Source organism: Netta rufina (genome assembly GCF_964035555.1).
Source record: "Netta rufina genome assembly, chromosome: 12".
Taxonomy (NCBI): Eukaryota; Metazoa; Chordata; class Aves; order Anseriformes; family Anatidae; genus Netta; species Netta rufina.
The window spans coordinates 3,692,485-3,713,697 of NC_140135.1; the positions used below are offsets into that span (position 1 = coordinate 3,692,485).

A 21,213-nucleotide genomic window follows, 5' to 3' on the forward strand; every position below is an offset into this window, starting at 1 on the left:
TAAACTGTACGTACTTGTTAATCTTTTTGTTATGTTTTGTTCTGCTTTTTGGCTAATGGTCTTCTTCATCCCTAAGGGAGAGCGTGGATTCCCAGGCAGTCCAGGTTTTCCTGGCCTACAGGGGCCTCCTGTAAGTAAAAAATTTCCAGATCTGCTTCCTGTAATCCACTGAAAGATTTCTGCCTAGATCTGTGAAAGATCAGATAAATATCAGCCTCTTTTTGCAGTTGCTCTTTGAATAAACAGGAATCTATTTGTTATGGTTAATCAGAATATTTCAGATGTCCAGCAGAAAAGTGAGCTCTTCTGCTGCGTGCTGTGGCAAAGCTAATAAAAAGCCATTTGAATTCTCATGTGCTGAGATGCTTTTGTCACCTGCAGAAAACAGAAATATATGCATATGTGTCAGAGAAGGGAAATCTTGTTACTGTCATTGTGTGTGTATGTGTATATATAGAGAGTGTTGCTGGTGATAAATGGGGAAGAAAAAAAGGGACAGTAATATAGGGTATAAGCAACTGTCAGAACCAAGTCATAGAATGGTTTGGGTTGGAAGAGACCTTAAAGATTGCCCAGTTCCAACCCCTGCCCTGGGCAGGGACACCTCCCACCAGCCCAGGCTGTCCAAAGCCCCATCCTGCCTGGCCTTGGGCACTTCAACAGCTTCTCTGGGCAGCCTGTGCAAGTGCTTCACCATACTCATAGGAGAGAATTTCTTCCTAATATCTAATCTAAACCTACCCTCTTTTAGTTTAAAACCGTTATCTCTTGTGCTATCACTACGGTCCCTGCTAAAGAGTCCCTGCCCTGGTTTTGGCCGGGTAGAGTTAATTTTCTTCCTAGTAGCTGGTCTGATGATGGTTTGGATGTAGGGTGAGAATAACGCTGATACCACACCAGTGTTTTAATTGTTGTAGAGCAGTGCTTACACTAAGTCAAGGACTTTTCAGCTTCTTGTGCTGCCCCACCAGGAAGTAGGTTTGGGGTGCAGAAGAAGCTGGGAGGGGGCACAGCCAGGAGAGCTGACAAAGGCTGGCCAAAGGGAAGTCCCATGCCACAGGGCATCATGCTGAACAATAAAACTCAGGGAGCTGGGCAGGGCAGGAAGCAGCAGGTATTGAGCAATTGCATTGTGCCTCACTTGCTTTGTATATTATAGCTACAATTATTATTATTTTCCCTTCCTCTTCTGTCCCATTAAACTGTCTTTATCCCTATACCACCTGGGGAGCAGGGAAGTGAATGAACACTGTGTGGTGCTTAGCTGCCTGCTGTGGGTTAAACCCCACTACCACCTTTCCTGCAGGCCCCTTTCAGTACTGGATACTCTTAAGGTCTCCCTGGAGCCTTCTCTTCTCCAGGCTGAACATCCCCAGCTCTCTCAGCCTGTCTTCACAGCAGAGGTGCTCCAGCCCTCTGAGCAACTTTGTGGTCCTCCTCTGGACCACTCTAGCAGGCACGTCTTTCTTATGCTAGGAACCCCAGAACTAAGCAGAAAGTAATGTGGGAGACAGGATAGTAGGAGGCAATGAAAAAGCAAATTGTTAGCAAATGGAAGTGTAGTCCTTTTAATGCTCAATATTTACTGTGAAACTACTTCTAAAATTTTTTTCCAGCTGATTCTGAAGATCATAAAAATTTTTCGTTCCATCCATTTTTTTAGCCTTCTCCTTTCAATGCTTGCTGCATGCTGTAGATCTGATCACTGCTTTGTAAATAACATACCAATGATTAATTTTTATTGATCTTTCTCTTCTTTGTTCTTTTAAACAAAGGGACCTCCTGGCCTGCCAGGTATGAAGGTAAGTGTTCTAAACTCTCACATCTAAGTATTAATCAGGCATGGCTATGCAGTGTGATCTGGCATAAGTAAGCTGCTTTCATTTATTGCAAGACCACATACGTCCATTGGAATCTGGAGTGAAGTTCTGGAAAAAAAAAATAAAAAAATTGTTTCTAGACCTCTCCAGTGCAACTAACTAGAAATTCTGCAGAAACTTGTCTCAGTTTTGGTGAGTAGAAGTAGCAGACAGTTTTCGGAAGGTCGTTCCCTTGGGAGTGTGAGGGACAGCATCTGTGTTGTGAGGCATCAAGTTAGAAAAATGCTACCAACATCAAAATGCTCTAGTATTCCTGTGCATGCTCAGGAATGCTGTAAGAGATTGAGCAGCAGTGACTAAAAATATTGAACTAAGGGAGTAGTGCAACATTTTACATTCCTTTTGAAAATGTGCTCCTACCGTATAGATTACTTATGTAGATGACTTTTTATTTCCTACTGTAAATAGTCTCATACTCTCATTTTGGACCTTAAGGACTCTTTTTAAGTCTGGTGGTGTTGTTTTTTGGTTTTGTAACCTTGACCTGGTTTGAGCATGGGTCAAAACATTCATTTCAGTTCAAGTCTATTTAAAAAGAAGCTTGACCTACAGTTATTCCAATAAACTCCTGAAAGGATAGCATAACACGTTGATGCCAGGAAATTATGACTCTTAAGCTGAATTGTTCTTCTCAGCCCCTTTCTTTGTGAAGATACTAAAATGCAAGCTGCTCACAACACTTTGAAGATATTCCTTGAAATCGGTAACAAATTGTACTTTAATTTTAGCTCATGAAGCATGACTATTGTAACATACTCAATATTAATCTCATGAGGTGGGACACTGGAAGAAGCTGAAAGCCTTTCTTCTGTCATGTCCTATCTGTTGCTTTCACATGGAGCTAGAATATCTCTTTCTGAAGCATTTGTATTTCAATCCCCCATAATCTTTTGAAATTTAGATCCGTGCTGATATATTTGTACACACAAAATGAGCTCTTAACAGTTGGTAGTTTAGCTATTTAGAGAATCCTCCAAATATGCAAGGATCTCCCTCTTTAAAAGAGTTATTTCTTTGAAGAATGTAATGCTTAAATTTTAAGAGTACTGCTAGGGTATAGGATAACTCTATCAGTTTTAAGAGCCACTGTTTGCATTCTTTGGAGTCAGAATGGTTGTAAAGATTTGCTGAAAGTGCTAGTAAATAAAAACAGCTGTTTTTCTTCTAGGGTGAAGCAGGTGAAATAATTACATCTTTGCTACCAGGACAGAAGGGCGACCCAGGTTTTCCAGGTCTTCCAGGGATACCTGTAAGTAGTGTAAAGTACTACTGGATTGTGTTCTGCCAAAGAGGTGCAATGAAGAGTATTTCAACTATAGCACAATTGGAAAATTTGGCGCTAGGGTTATTTTTAATGTACCTCTAGTTTATGGCTTGAGTGAAAGTGCGTCTCTTAACAGGGTGGCCCACAGAGGCCAGAAAAGTCCCCTTTTCAGGAAAGCAGTGTCCAGCAAACAGCAGTACTCAGTTACTGGCTTGCTTCTCTGTTTTCCTTTCCTGTTGCTACTTCTCAAACATTCTCTGTATCAGTTCTGGATTTTCCTTCCCTTTTTCACCCTGAGGTAAAGTAACATCTGCATTTTTGAGCTGCAGCCACTATTTTCAATGGTGGGAAGAAAGGGCAATGTCTCAGCTGTTCTCCTCATGTTGCACCTCCTGAGTAGTGTTTCTGTTCTCCCAGCAGTCTTCTGTGAAAACAGCTAGTGACTCCAGGCCCTGTGCTTCCCCACTGAGCCATTCATTGCTTTAGTGTAAGAACAAGGGGAGCAGAAAATGAGTCTATCAGCCTGCACTGGAGAGAAGCCAGAAACTCCCATTTCCTGGTACAGAGAGGCAAGCCCCAGGCTATTCTGACCAGACTGAGCCTGTTAGCATTTCTGTTCCTCTGATCTGTGCTTTCCTATTGTCTGTTTCTGGCTGGGAGGAATTACAAATACAAAGTGTTTTGTTGTTCTCTCTCAGTGCATTGAAGAGAAAGAAAGAGCAAAAGTAGTTCAAAACAAACAAAAAAGCATTCCCTTATCCCAGCCAGAGAGATGTACTGATGTTGAGAGCAGAACACTCCTGGCACAGCACACACTCCTTTAGGCTTTTCATCAAGAACACATTGGTAGGTCAGTGGTCAGCAACTTTGATTTGACATGTATGGGATGTCAGCTGTGGGTTGTTCTTTTTTTCCTTGAAGGTCTTGCATTTGGCCCACTATTATTTTTTTCTGTAATAAGGTTCCTCTCTGATAGACTCCTCCACTTTTTCAACAGGGCCCACCTGGCTCCACGGGAATACCAGGTCCAGTTGGCCCTCCAGGGCCCCCAGGTTTGACGGTAAGCTTCTTAGCCTGTTACCCCTAAAATGTTAAATGGGGTGGTTGCTTCTTTGTTTAATGTCCTCAAAGGCAAATAGGCGAAGTGCAGAGGTTTTGGTAGCTGTGACTTGGTATGAATACAGTAGCAACCGTGCACTCAGTTGACCCTGGAGCTGCTACTGTGCACATTTAAATGTGATACATTTAAAACACTCAGCCTGTTCCCAGAGCTCTTCTTGCTTTAAATCATCAAATCTTTGCGCAGTCTCCGTATCAGTGTGAAACCCCAGAATCCAGATTTAGTTTATTTAGACCTGTATTTTTAATCCTTTCATGTTTAATACCTACTAAATTGTATTTGAACCTCTCGCTTTGTTTCTTATCTATCCATTAAGTTTAGTAGCATGAAGAGCAGCACTTAAAGAAAGGCATATCCATGTGCCTTGTCAACATGGGTATAAAAGTGGACATGCAAAGTGCTTAATAGAGTGACTTTTGTTTTCTTTTTTTTTTAATAGGGACCTCCTGGTCCACCAGGGCTACCAGGACCTAAGGTATTTTCTTTCCTTCATCGATGGTGGTGGTTGGCTTTTTTTTGTTGTTTGTTTGTTTTGTTTTGTTTGTTTTTGTTCATTTGTGAATTCTAAGGTCTGACAAGTTTGGCTTCTTGCAGGGTAATATGGGCTTGAATTTCCAAGGACCCAAAGGTGAAAAAGTGAGTAGGTGATCATGATGATATTTTTCCTTATTACTTTCAAAATACTTGTGCATGCTATTTTGGCTTGTACTGCCTGTAGCAAACTGCTGTCTTCTTGCACATTAGGGTGAACAAGGTCTTCAGGGACCTCCAGGGCCACCAGGACAAATTGGAGAGCAGAAGAGACCAAATGACATTGAGTTTCAGAAAGGAGATCAGGTGAGTGGGAAACTGTACCCATCTGCAATGAATGTGATCAAGCTGCAGCCTCCTTTGGTTTGACTCATATATACTTATGTCCTGCTCACTGTACAGAGCTTCAGTTAGGTTTCCTAAAGTACAGAATGTTTCAAGTCTGAGTAGTTTTCCTTTAATAGAAGGCATGCCAGTTGCATTAGCTCAGTTACTTCTCTTAATAAAGTAACTGTCCTGCAGAACAAACTGTCTCAGAGGAAGTTCGTAGTAACAGTAAAAGCAGTTAAACTGCTCTCATTCCTTGGAACACCCAAACTGAGATTTTCAAAGCTGTGAGAATTCTGATTCCCACTAATTAACCAGCTCTGTCATCTATTGTGAAGAAGCCTTTCAAAAGTTTTAACTCAATTTCTTTTTTCTTTTGTCTATTTTTATTATTATTTTTATTATCAGTGATGTCCCCAGATCTTTCTTCCTTGTGGTCTCAATAAAGTGCTTTCCCTGTTTCTGGCCTCTCAAAAGTAATATCAAGCCATATTGTGGCAGTAAACTCAAACTGTTGGTTTGATTTTTATGGGTCCTTCCCCACCCATAAGTGCCAAAACATCATTGGGACAATTGACATTTTTAATGTTACTACATTTCTTCTTTTTTTCTTCTCCGGGTTCTGGGTTCAAGTTAGAGACAATCTGAACACCACCAGCAGGGTTATGGGTGCCTGGATTTCATTTTTTCTTTGAAGCTTCTGTGGTATTTTCAAATGCCACCCTGAGTAGTAGAAGGACTAAGGTAGATATTTTGAGGCAAGAGTGGTGAGTGGCCATTTTTATGCTCTGGTTATTTTGCAAATGTCACTGTGGTAAATGAGCTCCTACATACCTTTAAACTATTAGTTTCCTCCATCTGTTTTTGGGTCAATTTCTTGCTTTCTACCTTTTCATCTTGAGAAATGTGTCTGAGAGAAGAAGGCTTTTTGTGGGCAGCAATACTTTATGTTGGTGGGGTGTAGGGCTGTTGTGCTGTCCTTCGTCTTTATCAAAACCATTTGTTACCCTGCCTTTCAGAAGAACATTAAGCACCACTAAGGCATTCCCTAGAGCTTTCCACTGATACACATTTGCAATGTGCAGTCATCCTAGAAAGGTCTCTATCCCTGGTTTTGGCTCTTTTTTTGTTACTGAATGATAGGAGAGAAGGTAAAGAGCATTGCGTGTCTGTATAGTTCTAGTGGAACAAGAGGTGACGTTTTGACTACCCTATAGTTGAAACAAAAATGCAGCTGATTTTATTAGGGTCAGACTATGCATCTGTGTCATCAGGGATCTCTGAAGGATTAATTCTGCTGAAATGAAGTTACCTAAAAGTACAAAATCAAAGCATTCTAGCTACATTTCCTTATAAAGCAGTAAGACAGTCTGAGCACATTGTCTTTACCATCATTGACAATGATTTCAAGGTTTAAAGACTTATTTATATTGCAACAAAAGTTATACTTGGTAGTACAAAATGAGCAAAAAAAATCAACATTACGTTCAGGTTTCTGTGAAGTGCACACAAGGTTCTGATGTGTATCTCCACATATGACCTCTGATGACTGAAAACTCGAGTGTAAGGGTGGGCTTGTATAAGTCTGGGAGTTGTGGAAGGGAAAAGACTGCACAAAAAGCTTTTGTGGATTCAACAGCCACATTCACTTTTGTAACTTTTTTGTTTAGGTTAATGCTGAAGAGATTTTATTATCTTGTTTGTAGGTGTAACAAGACAAAATGGAAACCCTAACTTTTTCACAGTGATTTTGATGCTTTTCTGACAAGCATGCTCCTAATGGCCTCACAACTTCAGCAACTGCCAGTAATCTAATGACTGTTGCTCCTGTGATTTCAGCAGGATCTGGCATTTGTTCTATCTGTCCTTCCTTTCTTTCTTCCTTCTTTTTATTATTGTATAGCAGCTGCAGACCACCAAACCAGCTGCTGCAGTGCACGCAGGAGGCATTTGTGTCCTAGTGGAGTGAATCATCTAAACAAACAGGATGAGCAGCTAATAAACTTTACAGTTGCACTTGACGATCTGCAAATAAAGAACTGATGTGATCCCTTACTGTTCATAGTACTTGGAAATCTAAATGACAGCAAAAAAAAAAAAAAGATTCTATTTTAAAATGTGTGTGAATATATATATGCATATGTGTGTATATATGTATCAACTGAGATACTAGGGAGTGGTGGAGGCTTAATCCTCTTTTACTCTTCTCATGCTTGACAGGGTATTCCAGGTGATCCAGGCCCACCAGGACTTCCTGGGCCACAAGGCCCTCCTGTGAGTAGTTCTCTTCTAGTTCTTTTTTGTTTCATCTGTATCAGAGCTGTAAATTCATTCTGTTTAGGCTTATGGGCTCAGTTTAAGATGATGTTTGTGTGTCCAGGGTCTTCCCGGTGGCGTAAAAGGTGAAAAAGGTGAGCAAGGAGAACCAGGCAAAAGAGTAAGTAGTCTATTTAACCTAACGTTTATCTTTCCAATCAATGTTATCTTTGAGAATTAAACAAATGTTGAAATCAGGTGAGGCCTTCAGCCTCTGGGTAAGAAACTTCTTTCTTTTTTTCCATAACCTGGCAACATAATATATGGTTAATGGTGTAATGCTTCTAGCTATGGATCTCTCAGGGCTTCATGATAGAATTATATATATGTAGATCTTAGTCTGGGGGGACAGAAAACTAATTTGAATTCTGTTATCTGGTTACATGTGGAAACCTGCTTCAAAGTTGTCGGATTCCTTGGCTGAAGCAGCAGTTTTCTGTTTCCTTTTAGAGAGGTTCTTCATTCAGTTTGCTATTTACTGGGTTGCCCAAGCAGCATGAGATTGCTGTATTTCTAAGCTGGTCTATGTAAACTCATTCTCAGTGGGTTTGCTTGTGAGGTGAGTCACAAAAACAAGTCTTTGAACATCGCATAAAGACCAAAAGTCCATTTGTCACTTCTCAAGTGACTACTTCTGTTTATATACTAACTGGGGAGGGGACGAGTCAGGATAGCTGCATCCGGGGACAGCATGAATCACTTTGTTCCTGTCTAGACTCAATCCATCCTGAAATTTAAATTTACTTGAATATCACAGCTCAGAAAAGCTGAGGAAGACAACAGGGGTGTTAAAAAATAAAATGAAAATATCATGGTTTGGACTGGCAAAGAAAATAAAAGCTGCTACCAGTTCAAAGCATTCTGTGTTCTCACTTTTATAGCTCCTGAACCTATATTGATGTCAACATAATGGGCTTCTTTGAAAACCAGGACACAGGTCTTACTCTGGTTAATTGGACAATATATAAACACTGCTTAGAAACATATTGGAGTTAAGTTTTCCAATTTCCATAGGAAATAAAGAATATGGAAGAAAAATCTCCAGTGTTCTAGATAAAATTCTTGTTAATTACTGAGATTTCTGGGTAGGCTTTGATTTGCCTTCTCATGTATACATAAGAAATCAGGCAGATTTACAAAGCCAAAATTCACATTATATTTTGAATTGTATTTTCCAAGTTGCTTCTCTCTGCAAAAGTAATTGGGAACCACATAAATTTGCAAAGATGGGAAAGGATAAAAATCCCAAACGGATATGTCAGATGCTTTTTTCTGGAAGTTTTACCAACATTTTTCTTTTTTATTACTTTGAATGTTGCATATTTAACATGCAGTTTTGCTGTTAAGTGACTCTAAAACTGGATTTTAGAGCTTCATATTATGTTTTATGGCTCAGACACATTTAAATTTGTTTATTTTTGAGAATCAGAAATAATCACTGATATTAAAGACTTCGGAGATCACATTATAGTACACTAGATCTTCTGGTCTTACTATCAATTTCTCCTTGATTGAGAGTTAATCATGTCACTGTGGTGAAACTCAATCCCTAGTGTAATTCCACCAGGTGTCCGCGGTTCTTACTGCTTTTGTAATGCTAACAGCAGGCTCACCCAGCGGATGGTCTGGAATAAAATGCAGCTTGCACTACTTTCATTGTAGCAATGACAAATCTGTTCAGCAAAAATGTTTTTAGAATTTGCTTCTTTGAGCAGAATAGGACTTTAAATTTTTATTGATACTGTTCTTCAGAAAATTGCATTTACTTTAAGGGATAGTTGAAATTCAAACACAGATGTGTTTGGTTTTAGTTTCACTGGCCACAGTATGCTAATTTCCTAATTACATACTGTGTTCTGTTTTCCAAGTAAAGGACTTCTCTAATGTTAAAATAAAGGGAATTATTAAATGCAAGGAATTAGTTAATTGAAGATCATTTCATGCTGCATTCACAAAATGTTTCTTTGAGACTTGTCATGTTTTTGTGCCCTGTTTTTCAAAAAGAAAACCTCACTTCAGTAGCTCAGTTGATTCTACTTGGTTAGTATCTTTGAGGTATGTGTCATAAGAACTGCATTCTAGAGAAAGTTCAGTTTCTTTAAAAATGGGAAGTAACTTTATTTCCACAAAAAATCTTCACTTTTGAAGCAGTTTATTTCAATGCATATTTATGTCTTTGAAGGGAAAGCCTGGCAAAGATGGAGAACCTGGTCAGCCTGGTAGGGATGTAAGTACCTCATACATTTCTGATCTCAGCAGACTACTTACAAGCTTTTTTTCTGATATTGAGAAGATCTGATTGTGATTGTCTCTCTCCTTTCTTGAAGGGTTTACCTGGTGGGCCTGGAGTTAATGGTGCTCCAGGAAGAGATGGTGAAAAGGTATGCTGAGTTGTCATTATTGCTATAGTAGCTTGTAAACCTGCCATCATTTAGTTTAGTTCTGGCTGAGTAGTAATTGCATTGCCTGTGGTGCTAGAGTATTGAAGAATATTTGCTATAATTATCTTGTATTCTAACGTGCAATATAAAAAATGCTCTTAATTTCATTTGTAGGGTGAAAAAGGTGACACTGGTCCTCCCGGTCCCCCTGGAAGTGTAAGTTCCTGTTCCATTCTTTTTCCTCTGCATTTGGTTGACAGCGTGTCTCATCATAATTCTGGGGTGACAGTGAGTCACATCTCCAGGTACAAACAAAAACTAACAGCACCAGCAAAGTTTTCATATGCTCACTAATAGAAATAATTATATCCTTCTTTTGAGATAGATCCTGTGCTCTAGGATTTGCAAGGCTACAAAACCAAGGGTAGACTATTACCTCAAACCAGCAGAAATTGAGGCAGCTCCACTGAAGTCTTTTCTAACCATATTGTCCTGGCAATAAAGGTACTTTCTATTGGAAGTACTTTTTGCTGTAATTTTATTAGGTAATTCAGTGGAGTGGGAAAAGTGTCTTGTCGTTAGTATAAGGTTCAAAGTACACTGAACTTTTCCTCCCTTACATCTCTTTATCTTTTCAGTGACTTTTCTTGGCTTAGTAATTAACAAACCGTTTCACATGAACATGAAACATTTACAGGTCATTTCAAGACCAGGCATTGATGCAACAGTGGGACCAAAAGGTAGCAAAGGATTGCCAGGACTCCCAGGAGCCAAAGGGGAGCGTGGATTCTCTGGTAGGCCAGGCCCACCTGGCTTGCCGGGTTCTCCAGGTAGGACTGTAAGCATTAAAATAAGTTGTATATTCAAATGTATGAATGGATATTTAGCTTCATGGTCTTTTCACATTCCTTTTGACAGAAGGACTGAGCAGAAAGTAAAGGCAAAACTATATAGAGCTCTATTTTCGAGCTAAATGTCCTTTGCTCATGGAGATAATATGAGGAATTTTGAACATTCATTACCCCTGCTGTGGTGAACAAAGGATGATAATCCTCAATGCTGTCGAACATCCTAGCTTAACAGTCTTAGAGTTAATTTGTGTCGTATCAGTTACCCATAAGGCTCATTATCCATTGCATTGCACAGAGAAAGTACTGTGTACCAGAAGTCTGGTACCTGGCCATCAAATCTAATCTTTGCTGCAGATTGGCCAGTAACAAAGAAAGAGGTGATCTGAGTCTACAATGGGAGTTATCTTATATATGCACAGAGAAGAATATTATAACTGTAATGTTACAGCATGTAAATGTTTTAAATGTTTGTTGTTGTTTTTTTTTTTCCATCAGTCCTTCCTTTCATATGTCTTTTTGTGGTTTTGTTTCTTTTTGGTTTGTTTATTTTTCCTTTTTTCTTCATAAAATGTTTGCTTAGTTGTTGAATTTTAGCTCAATTTTTCAAATAAAAATCTCTCAAAATAGAAAATGTGCATGTGTCAAAGTGCACATCAACATGTAGATTTTAATTCCATTAAAAAAAAATCATGGTGTACTTACACAGAAAGACAGAGCCTTATCTGCAGCATGCTATTCATCATCTGTCACTGTCATCCTCACAAAAAAGGTAATTTAAACCTTTGAGCTATCAAGTAACTAAGTTCTTCCCATCGTAGGGGTCAGTACTGTTGGTCCTCCTGGCCCACCTGGCTTACCTGGTGAGAGAGGACAGAAGGGAGATCCAGGTTTACCTGGTGTTTCCATTCCTGGACAGCCTGGACTTGATGGACCACGGGGACCTCCAGGACCTCCAGGTCCTCCGGGACCACCTGCACCATCTGTTCCTCCTGGTGAGTGATGATCATATAGACAGCAAAGAAAAGAGAGTGAATAGCTTTGACGTCCGTTCTTCTTGTTGTTAATTCTTCCTCCAGAGATGTAGTTTATCAGCAGCTGAAGCCCACAAGATTCCAAACTATTCATATGTCCTCCACTCCCATTGCAAATCAGGACATTTGTAGGAAAGCTCTGGCCATAAAGATGATTACAGAATTTTTGAGTTCAATAGTGTGGGTTGCAATCTGGTTTTATCACGCTTCTTTCTACCTCAGGTAGTCCTGCCTTGACTGATCAATGAGATTCAGATAGACTGTAGGAGGATAAATCTTTTCAGGCTTGCGGGACCTTTGTGCTAACTCGCACAGTAATGACAGTTCTCCAGAGCCGGGCAGATTTGGTCCAGTTGTACAAAATTAAGTATTTTTCCCAATTGATGTTAAATCCAATTTGATCCAACTAATGAAAATTACATTAAAATTTACACATAAGGCAGGAGGTAACCACTTTGCTTTCTTGAATAAACTTAGCTTTTGTGATATCATCTAATCAGTGCTTGGAGGGGCTATGGTACCAGAGGAGTCAGAGGAGTAACTTTTGACAGAATTCCAATTTCATTTCATAATTATTCTAGTGTGTAAACCATACAAAATTAGCTTAAGAGTGAACACTTGGGGTGAAAGCTTCTAGATCATATCTTGGATAAGGGAAGTGGGAAATGGGAGATGGAATTGAGAACTGGAAGGCTGTGGTGGAGATAGGCTAACATGGTTTGGAGAGGAATCCAATGTCTAGATGGCATTGGCATGTTAATTCTCCTCAATCTGATGACATTTTGTATGTGTGTTTTCATGATCCTAAGCTAAATGTAGTGTAGAGGTGGACACGGACAGGCTATGGGAAGGAGGTTGTGAAGCTAAGCTGGTGATTGTTGTTTAATATCCACTGATTTGTTTTCTTTTGAGTTTGGATTACATAGATGGGTTTTAGTAAACAGCCCAGTGTTTGAATTACAACAGTGTTTGGTCTGTGATCTTGTGTTTATATTAGAATATACACACACAAATACTCTAAGTACTTTTTTTTTTTTTTTTTCTGAATACATGTATTTGGTGCTGCTGTCAGTCTAACACAAACTGACGATTAAACTTCTGCTTCTTAGGTGAAGGGTTATGTGAACAGGGGCCACCAGGTCCTCCAGGAATTCCAGGACAACAAGGCTTTACAGGGGAGCGAGGCCAAAAAGGTGCAGTGTCATGGCTATCGCTTTTTTTTCTTCTCTTATTGTTAAAGCTTGTTAAAGAATGTAGCCTGCATTAAATGAGGGTAAATAGTGTCTCTTTCCAGTAGGGTTGTGTGCAGATGTTTTACAGTTCTGAGCAAGAAATCTTTTTGTTTGAGCTTAGGATAGTCTCTAGTGTAAAAGCACAGGAATCTCAAAGTGACCGAGGGTTTAACCAATCTGAATGCAAGCCTAGTATGGGTCATGATTAAATTAAGATGGAGCTTCAGGTTTATAAGTACCTTCCAGGTAGATAGAAACTAAATATATTTGTAACAGCAATTGCTAACTCCATGTGAGAAAGTTTTATACTTCATGAATAAGTTTGACGGTTTTTATGGAAATCAACACTGAAATTATAAATGCAACATTCATAATTTGAGTTAGTCAGTCTAGAATGAGTTTGTCTGTTTGTTTGGTAAGCAAAGAAAGACATCTTTAATGTGTATCCTTGTTCCCAAAAAGACAACCTTGCAATGAGGATGCTGATATGGGTAAGTGAGAATCTTTTCCTAGCTCAACCATGGACATCTTAGATGACTTTGGGCATCTTAATTTTGTACTTTATTCAAACAGAAGTATTTTTTTTTCCTGGAGATTGTAAGGATTAATTATCCTTAATGAAGTGCTTAGATACTGCAGTGATGAATGTCGTAGAATGACATGCCTGTATGTGAATGAAATTCCTAAACTTCTTGAAACCATTCCTTCTGTTTGCTTTTGTTGTTGTTGTCGTTGTTGTTTTTAATTGTATATGTTTAGCCTACTGTCAAGTCAATAAGATATTCCCAATATTTATTTTGCACTCTTGGAGTTTAAAGTTTAGGATTTGGGTACGTGTGTTTTGGAGTTGTAGTTTAAAGTATCTAATACCTACTTCGGAAGATGACTCTTCTGCTAAGAATCCACAGTTTCGTTCTTGATTATTGAAAGCATATTTTCTGTTCTGTTTTGTTTCATTCTGCACAATCCTAAGTAAATTCTAATCATATCTGACTGTTGGTTCTCTGACTGCTGGCAGCCAAAAAGCTTCAGTGTGGCCTTCATGGGGGAAGCCTTCTAATATTTAAGCATCATGTAATTACGTAAATTCACTTTGAACTTGATACTACAGGCCAGTAGCAAGAAAGCAGTTGCTGTTGTGCTGGAATTTTTAATGTTTTCAAAGATGCTCAAGTATGCTTTTTCAATGCAACTCTTCATAGGTGATCAAGGAGACACGTGCTTCAACTGTATAGGAACTGGAATATCTGGGCCTCCTGGGGAGAGAGGACCACCAGGACCTCCAGGTAGTCCAGGTAAGGCTGTGGTCTTCCTTATTTTGCTTAATACATTCTATAAAGATACCTTCATATTTGAGTATCTATGTATAACTGTCTTGGTTTCAGTTAGAACAGAGTTAATTTTCTTCCTAGTAGCTGGTGGAATGCTGTGTTTTGGCTTAGGATGAGAAGAGTGCTGATAACACCCCGATGTTTTAATTGTTGCAGAGCAGTGCTTATACCAAGCCAAGGACGTCTCAGCTTCTTGCTCTGTCCTGCCAACAGGCAGGCTGGGGGTGCAGTAAGAGCTGGGAGGGGACAGACCCAGGACAGGTGACCCAAACTAGCCAGAGGGGTATTCCATACCATCTGACGTCATGCTAAATAATATATAGGGGTGGCTAGCCGGGGCGAGGGGGCCGGACTGCTCGGGGTTAGGCTGGGCATTGGTCAGCGGGTGGTGAGCAATTGCATTGTGCATCACTTGTTTGTACACATTAGTAGTAGTAGTACTATTATCATCATTGTTATTATTATTACTATTGTTATTATTATTGTTATTATTATTTTCCTGTCTTATTAAACTGTCTTTATCTCAGCTCACGGGCTTCACTTTCCGTTTCTCTCCCCCATCCCAGAGAGGGAGGGGGGAGGGTGAGTGAATGGCTGTGTGGTGTTTAGCTGCTGGCTGGGTTAAACCACGACAGTATGACACTAATAATTTATTGTGTATTGTGTGCAAATTGAGTTGCACATTTGACAGCTCTGATATATAGGTGGTCCATGTCCTATCTTGCCCAGCCGGGGAGTATTCTAAAGAAACAGATTGCACATATGTAAAACAAGCACTCAGTTTTGAAAATCTGGTCTTTCAAAAATAAATTATCTGATCAAAGACAGGCTTACAAGCATTCTCCCCACTGAAGGTGTATGGCTTGACGTAGATTTAACTGAAAGAGAAAAATTAATTTATATTTCTTGCTATTCCTGAAATGATAGAGATGGAGCTTTCTAAGTTGGACATTCTTGGGCACTACTGATTTGACTTAGAGTTCCAAATTTTGTTCTGCCAAAATAAAATTAAGTTTTCCAGAAACACTTGCTAAACCTTGCCTGGTTTTAAAACAACTTAGATATTATCTTGTAGAAACAATATGTTTGGTATTTACAGGTTCTATAGTTTTATGTTTTATCTTTTTCTGCACTACTCAGGTTCTCCTGGTTTTCCTGGACCAAAAGGTGAAAAGGGGCTTCCAGGATTAACTGGCCTTGTAGGGCCACCAGTAAGTGGTGCTGTCATGTTTTGTTGGGAAAACAGCATGCCATTTGTCTTATATATTTGGTAGAGCTGCATACAATAGATATAAATACTTGTCTTGTATGAATACTTCTTTTTTGTCCCTTAGCTGGCTTGAATGCATAATCACTATGCTGTACCAACCTCAGAGAGGAGCTGAAAGGAAAACTAAGTATTTTCTTTTCCTCTCAGGGATTCCCAGGGCCTCCAGGTGCTCCTGGAAGACCTGGTCCTAAAGGAGACCCAGGGGATGTCCTGACTTCTCCAAAAATGAAAGGTGAAAAAGGAGACCCTGGCTTCCCAGGACCTCCAGGTCTTCCTGGCATAGATGGTACTCCTGGACGAGATGGACTGCCAGGTCTGCCTGGCCCTAAGGGGGAACCCGTGAGTTCCATTTTACGCTGTATTTGATGGGACAAATGTTTTGGGAAGTCTTGGATGAGTTTAGGGTAGTGCAGATAGGAGGATGATAAATGCATATTTTTCTGAATGTGACTAACTCAGTAATTCTCTTCAGTAGATGCTAATCTAGTGATAATGTACAGAGTAGTCCCTGCTACCCATCAGTGACTAAAAATAAACAGACTTCCCTAGGACAGAGTCAGATAGTCCCTTCTGCCATTCTCTGTATTTCACCTATATGGTGTGAGGAATTAATTAGCTAGGTGTAGACCTTACCTCTACCATGTTAATAAGATGCAGACAGCTAATGGCCTTGAGGGTTAGAAGGATAAAAGTTGCAAAGAGTTTCAAAACAGAACTAATGAAGTTCTTTGTTCCTTCACTAGTAAATATGTGTTCCTCTTTCTCATCTTGCTCTTCCTTTTTTCAGGGCAGTGTTGCATTCAAAGGAGAAATGGGAATTCCGGGTGACCCAGGAATACCAGGTCTTCCTGGAGACAAAGGACTTCCTGGACCTCCTGGTTTTGGTCCACAAGGCTCACCTGGTGAAAAGGGCATCCAAGGTGTATCAGGTCGCCCAGGGCCTCCTGGAGTTCCTGGTAAGTTAGTCTCTTTCCTCTTGAACAAAAAATGTATGATCGAGTTTTTTTCCATTGGCTCTGGGTAGCTTTCAGAAGAAAATGCTTTCAAGCTTCTCCCAAAGGCAGTGCAGGACCTGGTGTTTGGAAGCTCCCTTACTGAACTGAACCACAGAGTCGCAAACTGAGCAGAATTTGTATATGTTACTGTAGCCATTTGACTTGCCCTTCTGCTCTGACATCTAGAGAAGTTCATCTTGATTGACGATAGCGGTAATGCACTGTAACTACTACCTGGTTTATGCTTAATTATGATGCATCTACAACTTTTTGAAAACAAAGGTTTGCTTTGAATGAGTTTGCTTTTGTTACTTTGTTGTCAACTGTACAGATCCTTATCAAGTTGTACTGATGTCAGCTATGGAAAATACTATTCACGTGATGGTACCTTGGAGGAAGCTAAAAAATGACCTTTCAAGAAAACTCTCTTACATAAACTGTATGTCTAAGCCTATATGGGGCTTAGGGGCAGATAGCCTATTGCCTAGTCTTTCTGGTCTTTAAGCTCCCTGTAAGCTTGGGATGTGGCTAGCAACTTTTCTTTCTCTTCAGAGAATTACAGAAAATAAACTCCCTTTGACTGATACATATTTCCTCTTCTCTGCTTCAGGTCCGAAAGGTGAACCTGGTCAGACTATTACAGAACCAGGAGTTCCTGGCCCCCCTGGTCCTCCAGGAAGAAATGGTGACCCAGGCCTTCCAGGTAAAGCAGCAACTAGATAACCATGGAGTTCCAGGAGCTTTTTATTCTGGCTGGCTCTTGATAACTCAGTTGATTTTCTTCTTTTTACAGGGGATCCTGGTCAGCCAGGTCAGCGAGGGTTGTCAGGCATCCCAGGTGCAAAAGGAGAGCCAGGTATTCCTGGCATTGGACTTCCAGGGCCACCAGGCCCAAAAGGTATGGTTGCAGCCATGTTGCTGTATTGTACCAGCTGAAAGAGGGGACATTGAGGGTTGTGCCTCTCTGCATTGTTGTAGTCAATTCATATCTCTAGAATCCTTTTAAAAATGTTTGTCTTGAATTCATACATATTTAGACTTTCAGAAATATCAGGAAAAAAAAATATGCTGAATTCTCATTCCTCTGTTGACTGTACTCCATTTTATGATAGCTTACGTTTTTCAGTAATCCCAGGATACAAAAGCCAATGGGAAAAACTTGGAGAAATTGTGAACATTTCAACTTGACTCATTATTGATAATTGATCTCCAAATGGTCTCTCAAAATTGTATTGTTTCTGATGTGAATTGTTTGTAATTTTTGTTAGAGCACACAGAAAGGGAAGTACCCTCCTCTAAGTAGAGTCCCAGAGGTCCTTTGTGGGACACACTGCATACTCAAAGCTCTCTCAGCTAAATGGGCACCCCCCAAGTATGCTTGAGCAAACAAAAAAATACTTCTCAGATTGCTTTTCATGATACCTGAACATTTCTGGAAGAGTTGTTCTAATGTTCTCTAGTGTCCTCTCCTCCGCTGCCCTAACCTCCATGTCATATGTAGGTTTCCCAGGAACACCAGGCCCCCCCGGAGCTCCAGGAACTCCAGGCCGACCTGGTCTAGATGGACCCCCTGGACCACCTGGTTTCCCAGGCCAGAAGGTCTGTGCTTGCTTGTTTAATACAAAATTTAATTTTCTTGGAAGTGTTTTTGTATTAGTGCGAAGTCAGTAAGGAATTTTTCACCACTTGTCAGCTTTTGCTGGTGGGGAAGTCACATTCTCTATTTGGAGTTTGAATGAGGGTAGGAAAATGAAATTTAACTCTTAAGACTATGGGCGGTTTTTCTTTGCTGCTCTAACATTTTTGGGAGAGGTTAAACTCAGAACCCTTCCCTTTTTAAAATGCATTGATTCTAATCAACAGGGGGATCGTGGATTTGGAGTTCCAGGACCAACTGGACCTCCAGGACCACCAGGCATAAAAGGAGTTCAAGGACCCAAAGGTGATCCTGGCTTCCCAGGAAACCCTGGTCTTCCAGGACGGGCAGGTTTTGATGGAACTCCAGGGCCCAAAGGTATGGTGGAGTCTTTCTGTTCTCTGTTGAACTTTTAAAACTGTAGATGAAGTGGGAGTCACATGGCAGTTAAATACAAGCAGAACAATTACGTCAGGGTCCATTTTTCCAAAGGACAGAACCCTGTGTAAAAGGAAACTTCTGTTCTCAAAAGGAAAAAATAAAATAAGAGCAAGGGAGTAGATAGTAGTTTGTGGGTTAGTGTCTGAAAGTCTGTCACCTGGTGTCAAATATTATTATGGGGCAGGGAGTAAAACTTTTCCAAAAGGATAGTTAATTGTTTTGATACTCTTCAAGTAGAAGCACCGTGCATTAGCAATGTGTGAATTCCTACTGTTAATCGTTATCTGTATTACACTGCAGACTATGTCTGGTGTGCTAGAGAGCATCTGTTGAGTTAATGGGAATTGTGATGCAAAACCACGTCTCTGTGTAGCCTAGAAATGTAAACTGCATGCAGTCCATAGAGAGAGCACAAATCTCTGGCTTGCAGAAATAGCCTCTGAAGTGTTTTATTTTCCTGTATCAGATCCATATTTGTTTGCATGCAAGGACAAGATTTCAAGTACCATATGCAGGCTTCACTCTGCATCTGTAAGCAAGCATCTCTGAACTGAATTCACTGTCTAACTAAAGCATGTTCTTTTAGGTGACCCTGGACCAAGTGGACCACCAGGACTCCCAGGCCCACCGGGCATCCCTGGCATCGGAGGACAAGGTCCACCTGGACCTCCGGGACCTCCAGGTCCTGTTGGCCCACCAGGTAAAATTTACATGAATTGTACCCTCAGGTTATTTCTGGCATATCACAAACAGACACTTAAGGTCTCACTGAACAGATAAAGAAAAATAGCAAGTTTGTCTGTTGGAGTGGTTGTCTTGCCAGTTAAGTGGACAAAACTTGGTGTGTCATGTTTATTACCAAATTGCATTCAGTCCTGCTGTTTGCATTATGTAGAGAGGTCTCAGGGGTGTAAAAGCCTGCTTTGGAGAAGACTTGGAGAGCCTCAGCAGAGATTCTAGGAGGTGTTGTGCACAGGTAGTAGTAAAATCTCTATGAAATACTGTTCAGTAGCACAATGTCAGTGCAGAGGTTTTGAGGGGACAGACGAGGAAGAAAGCTGCCCTTAGATGTCTGTGCTGTCTCTGAAGGGAAGTAGATTGTATTTCATCTAAAATGACTGCTGACTATTGAAGATAGGAACTTCTTGCATCTCTGTGCACATCGTTCTATTCTCAAAGCTTATTTAGGGAAGTTCCTTGTTTCCTGCACTCAGTGAATGATCCTGCTGTGCACCAACCCCTCATGTTGCAAATGCATGGCTGTCAACTAGTGAGAACATTCTCTGTGGACTTAAGCCCGCCTACTGCTGAAACATTTCAAAATCCATCTGGTTCTTGCCGTGCCTGTATGACTGTTTATATTGCATGTCTGTGACATACACTTTTTGTATTTGTTTGGATGCCGCTACAGGGGCTGGCATCGTTCACAATGCATGTTGAAAAAATTATGGTCAGTTGTTAAGAGCAAGAATCACAGACTGGCTGGTCTTACTCAGATCTTTATGCACTGCAAGCTGAGACTCAGCAAAGTGCTTCTCTTTAAGGTAGACAAGTGTTGGAGTAAAGAGGCCCCATGGAGTTTGATTTCTGCTCCAGTACATAGAGTGTGGATCATACTTACGTATATTATTTCCACTAGTTTCCCAGTTGGGAAAGGAATGTGTGTGATTGCTGCATCAGTAAGCCTTGAATATGTTGAGTGTTAAAAAACTATGGACTGAAGGAGTCTGAAAAATGTGCACAGAAGGTTCCTGAGCCATCAGGTAGGTTCTTCACCTGGCTTACTGTGCTTATCGTACCTCTCCTGAACTGAAAGCTGCTTTTGAGGCTAAATGGAAACAGAAGGCAACTCAAGTGTGTGTTGCTGGGGAGAGGTATTAGAATGGTATTAGTTTGAATGTTTCATACTATGCATGTTCTTTTATCTTCTTTAACATCTTTTCAGGTATTGGCCAGAACTTGATTTCATGTGATCACAGATTTATTCTGCAAAATATCAGTTTTGACAAATGCAGAATTACTAGTAGAGTCAGTGCGCTGAATTGCTTGTATTTTCACTCTTCATGTTTGTACTGACCAATCATAGTGGCTACTAATGGCATGGTGGCTCTGAAATCTAGTGCATGGCTGAAGCTCCACTTGAGTGGTCCTCGTTATTTCATTTGACAGCACAATGTGCTTTCCATTCCTATATCCCAACCCTTTCCTCTTGTCTTACAATTCTGTTTTGATTCTGCTGCTTTACACAACAGTAGAGTAACGTTTCTGGGGGTCTGTTTTTCAGGTAGTTTGGAAAACTCTTGAGTGGCTTTCCTTGTTCAAATTTTCCTTTCTCTACAGCACCACCTCTTAAAATAATTTGTAGTAACTCAACAACCTTCTTTTTTTTTCTTTTTTTTGGAATGTGTGGCAAATTCCTCTAGAATTTATTGTGTTGTCTATATTACTCCAATTGTGATATGGTCAGACTTTTGAAAACCAGAAATTCAATCACAATGAATTTATATTTGCTAAGTATCTTTATCGTGCTAATTACTAAGTTTGTTCTACTATTGGGGTAAATGTTACTTCGACTTTTTTTTTTCAACTTGCTGGTAGAGACCCATT

The 21,213-nt window shown here is 40.2% G+C and overlaps 1 protein-coding gene across 2 annotated transcripts in view; it reads left to right on the forward strand.

Annotated features, from left to right (window-relative positions):
* Positions 1–21,213, forward strand: part of COL4A5 (collagen type IV alpha 5 chain) — a gene marked incomplete at its 5' end in the record, with an annotated part of 83,613 nt that overhangs the window by 37,429 nt on the left and 24,971 nt on the right. For both annotated transcript variants that reach the window (XM_084294014.1, XM_084294015.1), the window contains 24 exons: positions 77–130; positions 1,776–1,802; positions 3,049–3,129; positions 4,142–4,204; positions 4,704–4,739; positions 4,859–4,900; positions 5,009–5,101; positions 7,343–7,396; positions 7,503–7,559; positions 9,621–9,665; positions 9,766–9,819; positions 9,994–10,035; positions 10,517–10,649; positions 11,489–11,662; positions 12,811–12,894; positions 14,136–14,228; positions 15,405–15,475; positions 15,682–15,873; positions 16,322–16,490; positions 17,140–17,232; positions 17,323–17,427; positions 18,031–18,128; positions 18,393–18,543; positions 19,193–19,306. In XM_084294014.1, the coding sequence (XP_084150140.1) occupies positions 77–130; positions 1,776–1,802; positions 3,049–3,129; positions 4,142–4,204; positions 4,704–4,739; positions 4,859–4,900; positions 5,009–5,101; positions 7,343–7,396; positions 7,503–7,559; positions 9,621–9,665; positions 9,766–9,819; positions 9,994–10,035; positions 10,517–10,649; positions 11,489–11,662; positions 12,811–12,894; positions 14,136–14,228; positions 15,405–15,475; positions 15,682–15,873; positions 16,322–16,490; positions 17,140–17,232; positions 17,323–17,427; positions 18,031–18,128; positions 18,393–18,543; positions 19,193–19,306 (2,125 nt within the window). The remainder of the gene's footprint in view (positions 1–76; positions 131–1,775; positions 1,803–3,048; positions 3,130–4,141; positions 4,205–4,703; positions 4,740–4,858; positions 4,901–5,008; positions 5,102–7,342; positions 7,397–7,502; positions 7,560–9,620; positions 9,666–9,765; positions 9,820–9,993; positions 10,036–10,516; positions 10,650–11,488; positions 11,663–12,810; positions 12,895–14,135; positions 14,229–15,404; positions 15,476–15,681; positions 15,874–16,321; positions 16,491–17,139; positions 17,233–17,322; positions 17,428–18,030; positions 18,129–18,392; positions 18,544–19,192; positions 19,307–21,213) is intronic.